The 18,921-nt window shown below is 41.9% G+C and overlaps 1 protein-coding gene across 1 annotated transcript; it reads left to right on the top strand.

Annotated features, from left to right (window-relative positions):
- Positions 1 to 6,041: 6,041 nt before the first annotated feature.
- On the top strand, positions 6,042 to 18,872 carry LOC142219175 (uncharacterized). Its single transcript, XM_075288125.1, has 6 exons — positions 6,042 to 6,116; positions 16,950 to 17,047; positions 17,921 to 17,993; positions 18,177 to 18,269; positions 18,398 to 18,561; positions 18,674 to 18,872. The coding sequence occupies exons 1-6, from the start codon at positions 6,042 to 6,044 to the stop codon at positions 18,870 to 18,872; spliced, it is 702 nt and encodes a 233-aa protein (XP_075144226.1).
- Positions 18,873 to 18,921: the final 49 nt, after the last annotated feature.

Raw genomic sequence — 18,921 nt, 5'->3', positions numbered from 1 at the left:
CTCCGAGGAGGGCGGAGTCTCGGCCATCACTGCTCTGTGCTGTGTAGAGGAAGCCGGAGCCGAGCACATGCAGCTGCAGAACAGAAAGCAGGGTTGTGTCTAGAATGGAGTTGATTCTAGCAGGTCCTCCCTCCAGCAACTCCAATCTAGTCACCTCACTGGTGAACGGGCTAGATTGGAGTTGCTGGAGGGGGAACCTGCTAGAACAGGGGTAGGGAACGTATGGCTCTCCAGCTGTTGCAAAACTACAACTCCCAGCATGCATACTGGCTCTGCTGTTCTGGGAACTCCCATGGAAGTGAATGGAGCATGCTGGGAGTTGTAGTTTCACAGCAGCTGGAGAGCCAAAGGTTCCCTACCCCTGTGCTAGAATCAACTCCAATGTAGACTGTTCAGTACTGAGGTGACTAGAATGGAGATGCTTAGAGGAGCTGCCGCCAGAAACTCCAATCTAGTCACCTCACTACAGGAGCAGCGAGAGGGGACTGTCTATAGCAGGGGTAGGGAACCTTCGGCTCTCCAGCTGCTGTGAAACTACAACTCCCAGCATGCTCCATTCACTTCCATGGGAGTTCCAAAAACAGCAGAGCAAGTATGCATGCTGGGAGTTGTAGTTTTGCAACAGCTGGAGAGCCGGACGTTCCCTACCCTTGGTCTATAGGGAGGATCCAGAACTGGCCAAGAGAGACATTGTATATGTATATGATTATCAATAAGAGTATAAGAAATACACATTCCTGGACATATATACATATGGCACTGATATAGATATATAGATGATATATATATATATATATATAATTACATATATATATATATATATATATATAGATAGCTATACCTACATATATATTTTATAAATATATATTTGTAATATGGTCTGAACAGGGTGTTGACGCCGCAGCCTTACATGTTTGTTATAACTTGCGCCACTTTCTTCTTGTATGGAAATATATGGCAATTAATAACTGATATAGAGGTAAATTCTGACGTATCGCTGTGCGCCTGATTTATCAGTATATAGTTGCTGCAGGTAGGTATGTTCTCGGTGTATTCTGTAGTTGCTATAGGCAGGTCCTCCTTACAGCAACTCCATTCTAGCTGTCTCACATCAGAACTGACTAGAATGGAGTTGCTGCCGGTAGGTTCATGGTCTCGGTATATTCTCCATAGGTTATTTAGTATAGGACCTATATCTTATGATAAGCTCCACCTACAGTAATATTAATAAAACAAACATACATTTTAAAAAATATATATTTTATTGAAATAAAACCATCCACACAATCCTCATTATCCATTTTTTTTTTTTTTTTTTAAACTGCTGAGCATTTAATACTGTGGGGGGACACTGCTGGGCATGTAATACTGTGCACGCCACTGTCTCCCCCCTTAGATGCAGCAGTACCCCCAATGATCTCCTGCACCCCCTTAAATGCCAGAAACACCCAAAGGACCCTGTCTCCCTCCATGCCAACCACTCCTATACCACCCTAAACATCAATCCAATCCCCCAGACCCTCCGGGATACAGTCACATGTAAAACATCACTCTTTTCAGCCTCATCCAACATGCAGTCCCATGTAACTAAATCACTACCCCCTCAGCGTTATTCAATGTGCAGTCCCATGTAACTATATCACTCCCCCAGCCTTATCCAACGCGCAGTCCCATGTAACAACATCACTCTCTCCCCTCAGCCTCATCCAACATGCAGTCCCATGTAACTACATCACTCTCTCTCCTCAGCCAACATGCAGCCCCATGTAACAACATCACTCTCTCCCCTCAGCCTCATCCAACATGCAGTCCCATGTAACTACATCACTCTCTCTCCTCAGCATTATCCAACATGCAGTCCCATGTAACTACATCACTTTCTCCCCTCAGCATTATCCAACATGCAGTCCCATGTAACTACATCACTCTCTCTCCTCAGCATTATCCAACATGCAGTCCCATGTAACTACAGCACTCTCTCTCCTCAGCATTATCCAACATGCAGTCCCATGTAACTACATCACTCTCCTCAGCATTATCCAACATGCAGTCCCATGTAACTACATCACTCTCTCTCCTCAGCATCATCCAACATGCAGTCCCATGTAACTACATCACTTTCTCCCCTCAGCATTATCCAACATGCAGTCCCATGTAACTACATCACTCTCTCTCCTCAGCATTATCCAACATGCAGTCCCATGTAACTACAGCACTCTCTCTCCTCAGCATTATCCAACATGCAGTCCCATGTAACTACATCACTCTCTCCCCTCAGTCAACATGCAGTCCCATGTAACTACATCACTCTCTCCCCTCAGTCAACATGCAGTCCCATGTAACTACATCACTCTCTCCTCAGCCTCATCCAACATGCAGTCCCATGTAACTACATCACTCTCTCTCCTCAGCCTCATCCAACATGCAGTCCCATGTAACATCACTCGCTCCACTCAGCCTCATCCAACATGCAGTCCCATGTAACTACATCACTCGCTCCCCTCAGCCTCATACAACATGCAGTCCCATGTAACTACATCACTCTCTCTCCTCAGCCTCATCCAACATGCAGTCCCATGTAATAACATCACCCGCTCCCCTCAGCCTCATACAACATGCAGTCCCATGTAACTACATCACTCTCCTCAGCCTCATCCAAAATGCAGTCCCATGTAATAACATCACTCGCTCCCCTCAGCCTCATACAACATGCCGTCTCATGTAGAACAAACCTGTCTCTCCCCTTCCATCCTCCATTACCACGCTACAATCCCCTCTGCTTTCTGTTCCCCTGCTCCATGTGCTCGGCTCCGGCTTCCTCTATACAGCACAGAGCAGTGATGGCCCAGACTCCGCCCTCCTCGGAGAGGCCACGCCCCATTTCTGTGACATCATACCTACCAGGAGCAACTCCACTCTAGTCACGACCCAACCAATATGTCCATCGCCGGGACAGCACCGTGCAGAAGCTTGGGAAAGCTGGATACAAACTATGTGCACGCTGAAGTGATACACATGCAAAACTACAACTCCCAGCATGCCCTGATCGCACAGTTTAGCAACAGCTAGGGAGCGGATTCAAGCTCCAATTCCTAAGGCATCGTGCACCCTACACATGATGACTCTCCCCACATGTTACCTCTCTGACGATCAGCTCCTAACCAGCACAGCCCTCAGCACCGACCATGTGTTCCCAGACACTGCTGTAACCAATCAGAACGCTGCCACGGCTCGCGGGCGGAGTTTACTCTACAGGACAAATGATTATTTCCCTGGGTTAATTAGCGCCGCTTGAAGTCTATACATTGCTGTGTGCTTGTGATTCGCTAGTGGGTAATGTTACTTTTGGCCTGGCTGTGTGATGTTAACTCTCACGCTGCTGTCCTATTTAAAAGCACCTTCATTGGTCGAACGGAATCACGTGATTAGGTCCATAAAAGTGACTGCTTCCGGCTTGAAGCTCGGTTGTTATGGGAACGGGGGTTGTGGTGGCGGCGGGAAGGGGGTTGTTGCGGGAAGGGGGTTGTTGCGGGAAGGGGGTTGTGGTGGGAACGGTTCTGTTTACAAATAACGGGATTTGTTGAGGCCCTGAGAGAAAACATCCGCCATAACAGTTACAGCTCTTTTTAACCCTTTAGAGGGCGTCTGTCACCAGAACCCACAATGAAAGGAGCTACACACTAATGAAAAGGAGATTCTCTTAGAGAGTTAATAGTAATAGCAGCACAGCAGGGTATAATAGGCAACACAATACGAGTAATAAGTGAGTCATCGGACCTCCATTAGACTCATACACACAAAATGTCCGCCACTAGCGAGTGGAGGAAAGTCTGCGAAAGATAGAGTGCCCCCTATTTGTAGACTCTCCGCCATTCCCAAGCCCCTGAGATTTTCGAGAACGAGTCTGATGGAACGAAACGTCGCTCACCTCAATACGCTTTACTTATTTTGTTTAGGATATTATAGATACTCACCATATACATATATATATAGAGAGAGAGAGATGAGGTTAGGTGAGATTAGGTATTCGATCGAATATCAGGCCGTTTGGGAAATTCGATTCCAATCGAATACAAGGCCGCAAACGCAGTAAACATTTGTGTCCCCTCCCACCTTTCCTGGCGCCTTTTTTTGCATTAATAACTGCAGGGGAGGTGGGACAGGAACTACAACAACAGAGGCAGTGAAAAAAATTGAAAAAACCCATTGGCTGCCGAAAATATGTGACCTGATTCATAAGAATAGTGTCGGCCATCTTCATCTCATTTTCGTTTTGGAGTGATAGGGAGAGCTTGTTCTCAGGGCGATACAGTGCATTCTAGCTTTGGTTAGGCAGGAAATAACAGCTCTTATCAGAGCTTAATAAATCTGCAAATCATGCAGCGTAGCAGCAGGGGACGTGCGCAAGGACGTGGATACCCAGCTGTATATCCAGTCCACAGTCCAAGTACTGGAGAGAAGCTACCAGCACCCAATTTACTCTTCCTTCTCATGCTCCTCCATTATCCCCCCGCAGGGGCTTGCAACTCAATTTTTTAGGGCTACAGCCCAAGGGCCTGCAAAATAATTTTTTATGGCTCACCCCCAAGGGCCTGAAATCAAATTTTTAGGGCTCCCCCAAGGGCCTGAAAATTAATGTTTTAGGGCTCACCCCCCAAGGACCTGAAATCTGATTTTTTAGGAGTCACCCCAAGGGCCAAAAAAATAAAACACTGCTGCTGCATGGCTCTAGTCACCCCAAGGGCCAAAAAATAAAACACTGCTGCTGCATGGCTCTAGTCACCCCAAGGGCCAAAAAATAAAACACTGCTGCTGCATGGCTCTAGTCACCCCAAGGGCCAAAAAATAAAACACTGCTGCTGCATGGCTCTAGTCACCCCAAGGGCCAAAAAATAAAACACTGCTGCTGCATGGCTCTAGTCACCCCAAGGGCCAAAAAATAAAACACTGCTGCTGCATGGCTCTAGTCACCCCAAGGGCCAAAAAATGAAACACTGCTTCCCCTGCTGTCCCAGTTGCATTTTAGAGGTATTGGCACCATTTGCTGAGGTGTCAAAGTGGACTTGGTGACCCTCCTGAGTCGAACGGTGGGATCCTCTGAAACAAAGCATATAATCCAACAACAATCCCTTTCCCTTCCAGAGTTTACACAAAATTTATGAAGAGGTGCATGTCTTGTCAAAATTAGGCGCATCCTCCGGCATCCAAGCGCCTAAATAGAAATCTATACCAGTATCCACCAGGCCACCTTGTCACTCCGCATGCACACAGGACATATTCAGCTGCTGATTTCAGGTGGACACTGCATTAGAGTCTCCGACACAGATGTCAGTATAAATTTATTTAGCTGCTTGCATAGTGCAAACATGTTCCACAGCATTTTGCAGATATTGTCATCACTCAGTATCCCAAGAAGGGCTCACAATCTAAAATTCTAATTGGTATGTATTTGGAATGTGGTCAGAAACCCACAAAAACACAGGCAGAACATACAAGCACCTTGCAGATTATGTCCTTGGTTAGATTTGAACCAAGGACTCCAGTGCTGCAAGGCAATAGTGCTAACCATTGAGCACTGGATCGTACTGGATAGACCATTGCTAAAAAGCCTTAAAGGGAGGGGAAATTGGCATACTATCAGGATAGGCTGCATACCCAGCTTTGCACTTTGCACTTCACACTTTAGGAAATGCCAGTCCTACGCATACCAAAATGGCCTTTGCCTGCTCCCAGTTCACATCACTCAACCAGCATTCTGACTGATTCCTCCGAATAGTGGTGTCTCAGTCTCCCTGTATGATTATGTTCCATTTAGACTAAGGCCCACGTAGTGTGCGCCAGCAAAAAAACTATCTGGGAAAAAATGCAGTGGCAATGCATTGCGGGTGGTCCCGTAGAGCTTTTCACAAAAAATTTGCAGAGGTTTCCCTGCAATCTTTCTGCTTCAACTATACCTATAGGGAATGTATGCTTCATAGCAAAATAAGGGAAGGGAGAAGAATGTCCACTTGCAGTATATATAATGAAAATAGTTCACTCACATGTCCATGGAGAGATGGGGAGGCACGGATAAAAGTTTCTTCGGCCCAGAAACAACAGTAATAAACAAAGATATGGTAAAAATCCAGCTTCCAGCGTCTTGATAATACCTATAGGGAATCCTTCCATAAGTATAATTGACATACTGAGATTTCCAAAACCGCTATGACTCAGCCTAACTGTACTGCCCACAAGCAGAAATGGTTGCAGTGGGCCCAGACATACATGAAGACTAATTACGAAACAGTTTTGTTTACTGATGAGTCCAGATAGATGGAATAGGGGATGGTTGGTGGATGGCCACCATGTCCCAAAAAGGCTGCAACATCAGTAAGGGCAGAGTTTTGGGCCGAAATCATGGGGAGAGAGCTGGTAGGCCCCTTTGAAGGTGTGAAAATGGCCTCTACAAAGTATATAGAGTCTTCTGACTGACTACTTTCTTCCATGGTACAAAAGAAAGAACCATGTCTTCCAAAGCAAAACCATCTCCATGTATGAAAATGCACCATCTCATGGTGTGGCCACCATCCTCCCCTGACCTCAGCTATATTGAGAACCTTTGGAATATCCTCAAGCAAAAGATCTATGAGGCTGGAAGGCAGTTCACATGATAACAATAGCTCTGACATCCTGCAAAGAAATTCAAGCAGAAACCATGCAGAAACTGACACGTTCAATGTGTAGTGCTAATAAGACGGGGTGGTTCCATTGAGTAATAATCACATCAGTAATTCACAATTAACAATATGGTACCACTGGAAATAACAGGTATCAATAGGAAATTAGAACTCATAGCCTGACCATGTTACCCATTTACCCCATAAACTCTTAAAGGCAGGGGTATTACCTAATCTACACAATAGCAAATGTTACATAATGCAGTTAAAGGTGACCGCTCTAGTGATTTCAGGTATACGAGGGAGGTTCGGGCTTTTCCATAGTTGGGCTATCTAGTGACAGTCAGTACGTGGAAAATGATGCATTGGTCGTCAATGCCTAGTGAAAGCAAAGCTACGTGAGATCCGCAGGGGAACAGGTACTGACTATAGGGCACAGCAGGTTATAAATTTGGATCCAGAGTTGCATACGTTAAGGGCATGACCATCATATATGCAAAAAAATATAGAGAGGGTGTGAACTAGTGCTGTGTCAGCGCTACTATTGTATCCCCATGGAAGCGTCTATGTGACCATAGCAACAGCCTTGGTCCTACGAACAAATTTGGTGAAAATGTTGAAAAAAAATGCAATTTTCAAACTTTGAAATTGCATGCCTTTCATGTAGAATGTCTTACTGCCCAAATTACTTCATACATTTAATTTACCATGTCTCTGCTTTATGTTGGCATCAAACTTTAATCGCTCTTTCATTTTTTTCAGTATATAAGTCTTATAAGTCAAGCAGTAATTTTCCAAATTTTTAAGAATATTTCCAAAACACGTTTTTCAAGGGACCAGTTCAGTTCTGAAGGGGTCTTGAAAGGCCTCTCTAATAGAAACCCCCATAAATCACCCCATTCTAAAAACTGCACTCCTGAAAGAATTCACAACTGCATTTAGAAAGTTTCTTAACCCTTTCAGCATTTCATGGCCATTAAAACAAAATAGAGGTCAAATTAATATTTTAAATTTTTTTTCACCAATATATTCATTTAACCCTAGAAATTTCACATTTACAACGGGTTAAAGGAGAAAACGCATTCTAAATTCTATTAAGCAATTTCCCCCAAGCATGAAACTATCCCATGTGAGAAAGTTAAATGATGTATGGGCACACTGTAGGGTCCAGAACAGAAGTAGCACTATTGGCATTTTGGAAGAACAGAAAGAGTGCTAATTGGGTTTTGGAGGGCAGATTTTGCTGAAATCATTATCAGGCACCATGTCCCATTTGCAGAGCCCTCAAGGTGCCCAAACAGTAGAAACCTCCAAATTTTGACCCCATTTTGTCAACTAGACCTCTCAAGGAATGTATCAAGGGATATAATCAGAACTTTTACCTTTTAAGTGTTTCACAGAATTGGGCCTTTAAAACGGAACATGACATTTTTTCACACAAAATTTGGCTTTAACCCCAATTTTTGCAGTTCCACAAGGGATTAAATGAGAAAATGCACCCCACAATTTGCTAAGCATTATCTACCAACTACGGAAATATCCTACATGTGGATGTTAAATGATGTATGGGCACACTGTAGGGTCCAGAACGGAAGGAGCGCTATTGGGATTTTGGAGGGCAGATTTTGCTGGAATCTGTTTCAGGCACTATGTCAGATTTGCAGAGCCCCTGAAGTGCCAGAACAGTGGAACCCCCCCAAATGACCCCATTTTGGAAACTAGACCCCTCAAGGAATGTATCAAGGGGTATAATTAGTATTTTGAGCCTGAGTACTTCCCAAAAATGAATATGCAAAGTAAAAAAAATATGCCATTTTAGTGCCCATTGAGTTTCAGAGAAGTTTCAAAGAAGGACGTCCAAAAAATTTAAGTGGTAGTCACCCCATTTTTTTTAAAGTATACTTCTCAAGAAATGTATATAGTGAGCATTTTTAACACAAGCAATTTAAAAGTGTGGCTCTGTGTGGAAAATTTTAACCGGTTAAGGACCGGGCCCAAAAGTATGTTAAAGACCAGGCCTTTTTTTTTCAAAACTGACATGTGTCACTTTAAATGGCAATAACTTTGAGACGCTTTAACATAGACAAGTGATTCTGAGATTGTTTTTTCGTAACACATTATACTTCATGTCAGTAGTAAATTTTGGTCGGTATGTTATGTCTTTGATTATTAAAAAATATGAAATTTGGCAAAAATTTGGAAAAAAATACAGTTTTCAAACTTTGAAATTGCAAGTCTTTCAAATAGAAAGTCATACCACCCAAATTTTTTCATAAATATAATTATCCATGTCTTTCATTTATGTAGCAATCAAATTCTAATCACTCTTTAATTTTTTTCAGATATTATAAGGCAAGCAGTAATTTTCAAAATTTTCAAGAATATTTCCAAAACACATTTTTCAAGGGAGCAGTTCAGTTCAGAAGGGAACTTGAAAGGCCTCTGTAATAAACCCCCCCATAAGTCACCCCATTCTAAAAACTGCACTCCTGAAAGAATCCAAAACAGCAGGTAGAAAGTTTTTTTTAACCCTTTCAGCATTTCACAGCAATTAAAACAAAATGGAGGTCAAATTTACATTTTTCAATTTCTATCACTAATATATTCATTTAGCCCTAGAATTTACACATTTACTAAGGGTTAAAAGAGGAAATACACCCCACATTTTGTTGCAGAATTTCTTCCGAACACGACAATACCCCATAAGTGCTGTTACCCTAATGTACAGGCACACGATCGCTCTCAGAACGGATGGAGCGCTAATTGGATTTTGTAGGCCAGATTTTGATAAAATAGTTTGCAGTCACCATGTCCCTTTTGCAAAGCCTCCAAGGTGCCAAAACAGTGGAAAGCCCCCAAAATGTGACCCCATTTTGGAAACTAGACCCCTCAAGGAATTTATCAAGGGGTATAGTGATCCCTTTGACCCTACAGGTGTCTCACAGATTTTTTTACCATTGAGACGTGAAAATGAAAAATTACTTTTTTGGTAGTAAAATGTCACGTTAGCCCCAAATTTTTCATCTTCACAAGGGGTTAAAGGAGAAACTGCACCCCATATTTTGTTGCACAATTTCTTCCGAACACAACAATACCCCATAAGTGCTGTTACCCTAATGTACGGGCACACGTTTGCTCTCAGAACGGATGGAGGGCTAATTGGATTTTGTAGGCCAGATTTTGATAAAATAGTTTGCAGGCACCATGTCCCATTTGCAGAGCTCCCAAGGTGCTAAAATAGTGGAAACCCCCAAAATGTGACCCCATTTTGGAAACTAGACCCTTCAAGGAATTTATCAAGGGATATAGTGAACACTTTGACCCTACAGGTGTCTCACAGATTTTTTTTACCATTGAGACGTGAAAATGAAAAATTACTTTTTTCGTAATAAAATGTTACTGTAGCCCCAAATTTTTCATCTTTACAAGGGGTTAAAGGAGAAACTGCACCCCATATTTTGTTGCACAATTTCTCCTGAACACGGCAATACCACGTATGTGCTGGTACCCTAATGTACGGGCACACGGTCGCTCTCAGAACGGATGGAGCGCTAATTGAATTTTGTAGGCCAGATTTTGCTAGAATACTTTTCAGGCACCATGTCCCATTTGCAGAGCTCCCAAGGTGCCAAAATAGCGGAAACCCCCAAAATGTGACCCAATTTTGGAAACTAGACCCTTCAAGGAATTTATCAAGGGGTATAGTGAACACTTTGACCCTACTGGAGTTTCACAGAATTGGCCCAGCAAATTGGAAAATGACATTTTTTGCTATAAAATGTTGCTTTAACCCAAAATTTTGCATTTCCACAAGGGGTTAAAGGAGAAAATGCACCCCACAATTTGTTACGCATTTTCCCCCAACTACAGAAATGCCCCACATGTGGCTGTAAAGTGATGTATGGACACACTGTAAGGTCCAGAGTGGAAGGAGCGCTATTGGGATATTGGAGGGCAAATTTAGCTGGAATATCTTTCAGGCACCATTTTGCATTTGGAGAGCACCTGAAGTGCCAGAACAGTAGAAACACCCCCAAAATGACCCCATTTTGGAAACTAGACTCCTCAAGGAATTTATCAAGGGGTATAGTGAGCACTTTGACCCTACAGGAGTTTCACAGAATTGGCCCAGCAAATTGGAAAATGACATTTTTTGCTATAAAATGTTGCTTTAACCCCAAATTTTGCATTTCCACAAGGGGTTCAAGGAGAAATTGCACCCCACATTTTGTTACCCAATTTCTCCCGAACGCGACAATACCCCATATGTGCTGGTAATCTAATGTGCGAACGGATGGAGCGCTAATTGGATTTTGTAGGACAGATTTTGCTAGAATAGTTTGCAGGCATTCAATAAGTGCTTTAGCATCTTCTTAGAGTATCCAGATTTTTTGTGAAATGTTGAAAAAGATGCAAAAAATGTAGTTAGTATTTTTGTTCCCCAATGTATTCATCTAGGGGTATAATTTAGGGAATTTAGAGTTTATAACAATAGGAATTTGCAGGTTTATGCAAAAGATGGGGCTTGGTGGCAATCACAAAATTAGAAGTGGAAGATACAAGAAGAGCTCTAATAATGAAGAACAATGTGGTATCTCTCAAAACAAGGAACAATACACAGGCCTGGTTGTGAGGGGCATGAGGGACAAAAGTAACGGGTATCTCTGCGTCGCCCATTTTTGGAGCAGACACTGCATTTTTTTTGCACGGTAGCTCATGTTGTTGTTGAGGGAATTAGACTGATAAAATGCCTTTCAGTGAGTCGTTTGACATTTTCAGACTGGGGGTTCTCTATGGGGTCCTGAGGGTCAAAAAGGAGGCTGTGAATTATTTCCTCCTGGAAATCCAGGTATTTGTCGGTGCCTCCCTTCTTTTTATAAAGTAAAAAGGCATTATGGATTCCAATTTGAAAGAGGTAAATGGCCACTTTTTTGTACCAGGTTTTTGTTTTTCTTTTTTATCAAATAGGGCTGTAAGATCTGATCACTTAAATCCACCCCTCCCATGTATTTATTGTAATCCATATTTGCTACTGGTTTTTGTTTTGGGGTTGTGGAACCTAGCTCTGTAACCGTTGTTGTGGCATCAGTGTGGATTGAGCTGAGAAGGAAAATGTCTTTTTTATCTTTGTATTTTAGAGCAAGTAGCTCTCCACTGCGAACACCGCCTGACTGCCCCTTTTTGAATTTCTCATTAACCAGTGATTGTGGAAATCCCTGGCCATTCTTCCGGATGGTCCCACAAGTCCGTGTGTTCTGTTGTACCAAAGCTTTAAAAAGCGGTATACTACTGTAGTAGTTGTCCACATACAAGTTATAGCCATTTTGTAGAAATGGGCCAATCAACTCCCAAACCATTCATCCACTTGTTTCCAGATAAGGCGGACATCCAGGTGGATTTAGCTGCCTATCCTTCCCTTCATAGATGCGGAAAGCTGATGTGTAACCTGTGGAGCTTTCACACATTTTATAAAATTTTATTCCAAACCTTGCTCTCTTTGATGGAATAAACTGCTGAAGGTGCAGTCTCCCTTTGAATTTAACAAGGGACTCATCAACAGAAATGTTCTGTGTTAGGGTATAAAGTTTTAAAATTTTTTCACTGAGCATTGTTAGGATGGGCCTGATTTTGTATAATCGGTCATATTCTGGGGCACTTCTAGGTGGGCACTGGCTGTTATCATTGAAATGAAAAAAACGCATGAGTATTTCATAACGGGTCCTGGTAAGAATGGCAGGAAAGGTTGGGGTGGCATGTACAGGACAGGTGTACCAGTAAGAGCGAACGGTCGGCTTTTTAACAAGCCCCATAGCTAGTGAGGCCTAAAAATTTTTTAATTTCAAAAAGATTTGTGGGCGTCCATATATTATGCCTGGCATAATAGGGTCGTGGATTCTGGGAGATAAATTGGGAGGCATATAAATTTGTTTGGACAACAATATACTCCAGAAATTCATCTGTAATGAATAAACTAAAAAATTAAATGGTGTAAAACCTTCCACATCCACATTTATACCCGGGGTGGCCTTAAAATCAGGGATAAATGGTGTAGCAGAATCAGAAGCCGCCCAGCTGGGAAATGCTACTTCTAGCGGCAAACTTCCTTGTAAGTGTGCCCTGCTGGTAGGCGTACTGCTGGTACTGGGCATCACGGCTTGATTTGGAGACTTTTCTCCAATAGCCATTTCTGCCTCTCCTGTCCTGGTCATTGTAGTGGATGGACCAGAGTGACCGCTAATGTCTGAGCTGTCACTATCAGAAAAACCCTCAAAATCACTGTCTGAGACACTTTCTTCAGTGTCCATTCATTTCTATGCGTGCGTGCTGTTTGGATCGGCTGATCTGAACAGTACTCGCTCATCTCTAATAATTATTATTAATAAAAATGAAATTAATTGAATTGGGGGATATGTGGGATGTGTGTGGAGTGCTTGTGACACTGTATAACTTTGTGTCTCTCCTCCGACCTCTATCTGACAGGGAACGGAGGAGAGAGAGTTATTTATACACTCAGAACCCCGGGAAAGTTTGTTACTAAAACAAACTTTCCCTTCTCTAAACCTAAATGGTTATCCCGGCGATCAGGTTTAGATCAAGTGTCCGTGAACACCAGCGGCAGCTTGCACCGTGTTCACGGAGCTGAAGACACTTGGGGAGACGCAAGCCCCATCTTAAGAGGCTCCGTTTATAAACGTCCCCAAGGCACAGAGCCCATGCCGTGAGGACGTTTATTTACAGTGAGCCGTCACGAAGCGGTTAAATGGCTCCTATGTGAGAGGTGATATTTTAGGAGTCTCTGAACTTTACATTGAGCTTCACTTTAGCACTGTCCTCATGCCATCTACCTGAATGTGTTGGAATAATGCCTATATATGTAAGGCAACAACTACTACTGCTGTATTATATGGTGAGACATTCTGTCTGTGTTCATGTTGTTAAGTTGTTAACAAAGTTCTGCTGAAAAGAAAAAACCCACTCACCGATAGGAAGCTCCTCCCCTTCTTCCTGTGTGTGTCTCTCTCCCTTCACATGTCATGGCTGCTTTAGTGTCTCCACAGAACTGGATTCTATAAGTTATAAGCTCAATGGTAAAAAAATCTGCGAGACACCTGTAGGATTAAAGGGCTCACTATACCCCTTGATAAATTCCTTAAGGGGTCTAGTTTCCAAAATGGGGTCACATTTTGGGGGTTTCCACTGTTTTGGCACCTTGGAGGCTTTGCAAATGAGACATGGTGCCTGCAAACTATTTTATCAAAATCTGGCCTACAAAATCCAATTAGTGCTCCATCCGTTCTGAGAGCGATCGTGTGCCCGTACATTAGGGTAACAGCACTTATGGGGTATTGTCGTGTTCGGAAGAAATTGTGCAACAAAATGTGGGGTGCATTTCCTCTTTTAACCCTTAGTAAATGTGTAAATTCTAGGGCTAAATGAATATATTAGTGATAGAAATGGAAAAATGTAAATTTGACCTCCATTTTGTTTTAATTGCTGTGAAATGCTGAAAGGGTTAAGAAACTTTCTAACTGCTGTTTTGGATTCTTTCAGGAGTGCAGTTTTTAGAATGGGGTGACTTATGGGGGGTTTTATTAGAGAGGCCTTTCAAGTTCCCTTCAGAATTGAACTGGTCCCTTGAAAAATGTGTTTTGGAAATATCCTTGAAAATTTGGAAAATTACTGCTTGACTTGTAAGCCTTATAATATCTGAAAAAAATTAAAGAGTGATTAAAATTTGATTGCTACATAAATCAGAGACATGGTTAATTATATTTATGAAAAAATTTGGGTAGTATGACTTTTTATTTGAAAGGCTTGCAATTTCAAAGTTTGAAAACTGCATTTTTTTCAAAATTTTCACCAAATTTCATATTTTTTCATAATCAAAGACAAAGCATATCGACCAAAATTTACTACTGACATGAAGTATAATGTGAAACGAAAAAAACAATCTCAGAATCGATTGTGTAAGTTAAAGCGCCTCAAAGTTATTGCCATTTAAAGTGACACATGTCAGTTTTGAAAAAAAAGGCCTGGTCTTTAACATACTTTTGGGCCCGGTCCTTAACCGGTTAAAGTATCACAATAACATTTGAGTTTTAATTATCTTAGTATTAGGTACCCAGGCCATTTTTTTTGTGTTTTGTTATTTCATTTGACCTCTGGAGCTTTTTATTTTTTTAGGTTTTATTGGACTTCAGGTGTGCCAATCTAAACAAGGCTAGAACGTCTTTCCATGTTAACATCATTGTTTACATGTCCCCTCATAAGGAGCCTTGAAGTACAAGAGAAACAAGCAGAATATTTCCATTTCCTTGCAAACTATGTTTTAAGATTACTTTATATGAATCCACTTTGTGATAAAAAAAATATATATGGAATACATTTCTGGGTTTCCCAAACTTCTGTAACTGTTGCAACTCTGCAATACATAAGACGAGAAATCTCCTCTATTATTCTACTATCACTACTTCATTGTTGTTGTCTCAGTTCCAGTGTATGGCCCAATACATTGCACCCACTTTGTGTTGTCAGGGACCTGCACTCCTAAAACTATTAAGGGGCCATCTCGTGGGGCAAAAAATTATATATGTGGGTATAAACTGCTGCTTGGGCACACAGCAGAGCTCTGAAAGGAAGGAGCACTGTGCTTTTTAGCCTTTGGGGTACAGATTTAGAGGGACTTTCTGGGTGCCATGTTGTTTTTGCAGAGCCCTGGAGGTGCCAGTAAACTGGAATTCCCCAAGAAGTGGCCCTATTTTGTAAGGGCAATTTTAGGGTCTCTGCAAAAGGGTCATGGCATCCAAAAACCAAATAACCCTTCTTTCCTTCTGTATCCGGCTGTGCCCCAATATCAGTTTATTCCCACATATGACATTACGTACGTTATCCCGGGTACACCAGTGTCATACATGTGCCCTAATATCAGTTTATACCCACATATGACATTATGTACGTTATCCGGGGTACACCAGTGTCATACATGTGGCATAAAATGCAGTTTGGGCACATAGCAGGGCGCAGAAGGGATGGAGAGCTATGCGACTTTTGGAGCGCAGATTCAGATGTTTGGTATCTGGACACCATGTCATGTTTGTAGAGCCTGTAGGGTACTGGAAAAGTGGATTCCCCAAATGAGTGACCCCATTTTGAAAACTGCACCCCTCAAAGAATTTATCAGGGGGTGTAGTGAGTATTAATATCCCAGATGTGACTGCACAGCGGATGGCGAAGAGGGAATATATAAGCTGTGCCAAAAACATTGGGAAAACCACATTCCCTACTATGTCCCAGTAGCTCCTATGATTGGATGAGTCACTCTGGGGGTCACTTTGGGGTCACTTCTGGTTTCTTTTCGCTCATAAGCTGTAAATATGGGGTGTCCCCTGATATTCGCTTGCACAGCTTATATATTTCCCTCCTGACGCAGCCTGTTGAGTTCTTATAATTTTGTGATTTTTGCGTTTTTTTGTCCTCACATTGCTAGATGCTGTATTTTCTTTATTTTTCTGGTGACGTGGCCATATAAGGGCTTGTTGTTTGCGGGATGAGATGCATTTTGTAATGACACCATTTTTGGGTGCCTAAAACTTACTGAATACATTTTATTAACTCTTTTTTGCTGGATCAAAAAAATAAATAAATCAATTCCGGTATTGCGTTTTAACTTTTAAATTTTTCGCCATGCAGCGTACAGTATAAGTAACATATGGCCTTTATTCTGCGGGTCGGTACGGTTACGGCGATACCTCATTTATAGTATTTTTTTATGCGATACTATTTCTGCAGAACAAAAACACATTTGGGGACATAAATCAATGTTTTTTGCATAGACATTTTCTGAGAGGCGCAACATTTTAATTTTTTGGTTGACATTGTTGGTTGGGGGCTTTTTTTTTTTGCAGGACAATGTGCGCTTTTTATTGGTACTATTGTGAGGTGCATTTGACTTTTTGATCACTTTTTATAGCATATTTTGTAAGGTGAGATGGCGAAAAATCACTACGGGTTTTTTCTGTTCTTTTTTTCCGTCATTCACCGTGTACATTAAATATTGTTTCAGTTTTATTGTACAGATTGTTACGGATGCGGAGATACCAAATATGTATTGTTTTTATTAATTTTTAGTTTTTTTTTGTATAATTTTCTATAGAAAAAAGGGATTTTTGGGAGCTTAATAACTTTATTAATTGTTTTAAAAACTTTATTTATTTATTTTTTTTTACTTTTTCATGTGTCCCTATGGGACACTTGGATTAGTTATGATTTCATCACTAATCCTCTATTATACAGAGTGAGACACAGCATGCACACGTCTCACTCTGCAAACAGGAAGTAAAGCTGTGTGGACGGCACACTCACTTCCAGAAGACCCAGGCCAGGATCACCAGGTAAGTGGGGGGCTCCGGATAGCCATGGGGTCACTAACCAGACCCCAGGCTGCATATTACAGATACCGGCACCACCCAATCTCACGGCGGGGGGGGGTCGGGAAACACAGCGAAACCCTTTGTTTGCGGTGGCCACTTTTGACCACCGCAATCAAAGGGTTAAAACCTCCGATCGATAAAAGCATCGATCAGAGGTTAAGGAAAAGGGTGATAGCTGTCTGTAACAGCTATCACCCAATTCCGCCCGCTCACTAGCGCCTATGAGGTAATAGTACGTCAAAGATCGCTAAGGGGTTAAATCATTTTTATCTATTTTTACCTGCAGCAGATTCTATTGTGATGTCACTGGGGTATATAATGTGGTGCTGGGCACAGAGCAGTCACTCATCAGTTGGATGTGAATACGTGAGTACTGCTTCATGTCTGTCTCTAGCTGCCTGTATATAGTGTATAGATAGAAGGAACAGAATGTGTTATTGGATTGTATTTTGCAGAAATAAAAATTGTAACCTAATTTTTCTGTTTCCTCAGGTTCGCAAACTCTGAAGTGATTTTTTTTGTGACGACAGTCATGAGATTCTTCCATTCCTATAAACTGCTGCTGCAGCTTATAGTGATTGTATGTGGAGCGGAGGTTGTAAGATCCTGCCTACGATGCTTCACCACACCAGCAGACAGAGCCAGCATTTGTCAACATGCCGTCTCGCTGGGAAAGATGGGCCCTGAAGAATGCCTCCAGAGGCTCAACTTGGGTTTTGACCCCCTGAATGGCATCTCAATAGATAACTATGACCTGCTTCTATTTCTTATGGCTCCTCCATCTTGTACATAGAACATGTCATCTCATAATCCTCATGTCTCTTCTCTTTGCAGCCTTTTCACAGAGGGATTTCGTTCGTACGTATCTAGAAAGTTAAAAAAGAAGTCCAGAAATTTGACAAATCATGTAAGTTCCTGAAATCTCAAGAATTTCTCCAATTTCTGTTGATGCATCAATAGTAAATGTCTGCTTTCTGTCTGCTTTCTTTTAGCTTCTGCACCGGCTTGGGTAGATCAATTTGATCAAAAAATGGCCCAATATGTAAAGACAGTGAAAAACACAGTTTCTCTTCTCTTTCTTTTCAGTTGAAACCTGAATGAATTGGATATGACCAACATCTATTGCGGGGCCTCATTCATCCTGCCAGATAAACTAAAAGTGGTCTGGAAATATGCCAAAAATGTAAGTCATCAAGTTCTACCTATACTATAGACATACAAATAGCAATGTCCCCATTCCTGCCCCTGTTACTGCTGCAGTTTATACTCCACATGTGACTAATGTCTTTCTGATGTCATCAATGTTTTCAGATGAACGTCACTGATTTAAGCTACTTTAAGGATATCCACACTGGCGAAGACCTGTTTGTCTTGCTAAAGCCAACAAGAGTCAGCCATAAAGGGACATATGCCTGCGAGATCTTTGATGAAGATGATGACATAATCATCCGAAAGTTCTATTATCTGCTCTTACTGTAAAGAACTCTTTCTGATAATTCTTCTGCTTATTCTAAAGACAATTTTCTTCTTATCGCCTTATTTACTTAGATTTATCTTCTATTTTTCAGTGATGCGGACAACATTCAGCGATCAAATGCAGATGGAGTTTCATTGGGCTTCAGTAGAGAAACTTCCTGCACAAGAGGATGAAGAGGAGAGGCTTCAACATGGTCCATCCATTACTGAGACCATCCTCTCATATCTCAAGAGCCCCATCAGCTATGCCATCTACGCCGGAGTCTGCTTACTAGTCATCGTCTTGGTGATTGGATACCTGGCCCGTTAGTCCCTCAATGTGGACTGGAGGACCAGGAAAAAATATAGTCCACTTAAAT

Source organism: Leptodactylus fuscus, chromosome 10 (genome assembly GCF_031893055.1).
Source record: "Leptodactylus fuscus isolate aLepFus1 chromosome 10, aLepFus1.hap2, whole genome shotgun sequence".
In the NCBI taxonomy this organism is placed as follows: Eukaryota; Metazoa; Chordata; class Amphibia; order Anura; family Leptodactylidae; genus Leptodactylus; species Leptodactylus fuscus.
This window is presented reverse-complemented; position numbering and strand designations above follow the sequence as displayed.

What these genes read in the sequence shown, in the direction of transcription:
- LOC142219175 (XM_075288125.1), top strand. Translation starts at nt 6,042, where the DNA reads ATGTCCATGGAGAGATGGGGAGGCACGGATAAAAGTTTCTTCGGCCCA. An exon ending in TCTGGAAATATGCCAAAAAT is followed by an intron (nt 18,270 to 18,397) that starts GTAAGTCATCAA and finishes CAATGTTTTCAG; the next exon opens with ATGAACGTCACTGATTTAAG. An exon ending in TTCTATTATCTGCTCTTACT is followed by an intron (nt 18,562 to 18,673) that starts GTAAAGAACTCT and finishes GACAACATTCAG; the next exon opens with CGATCAAATGCAGATGGAGT.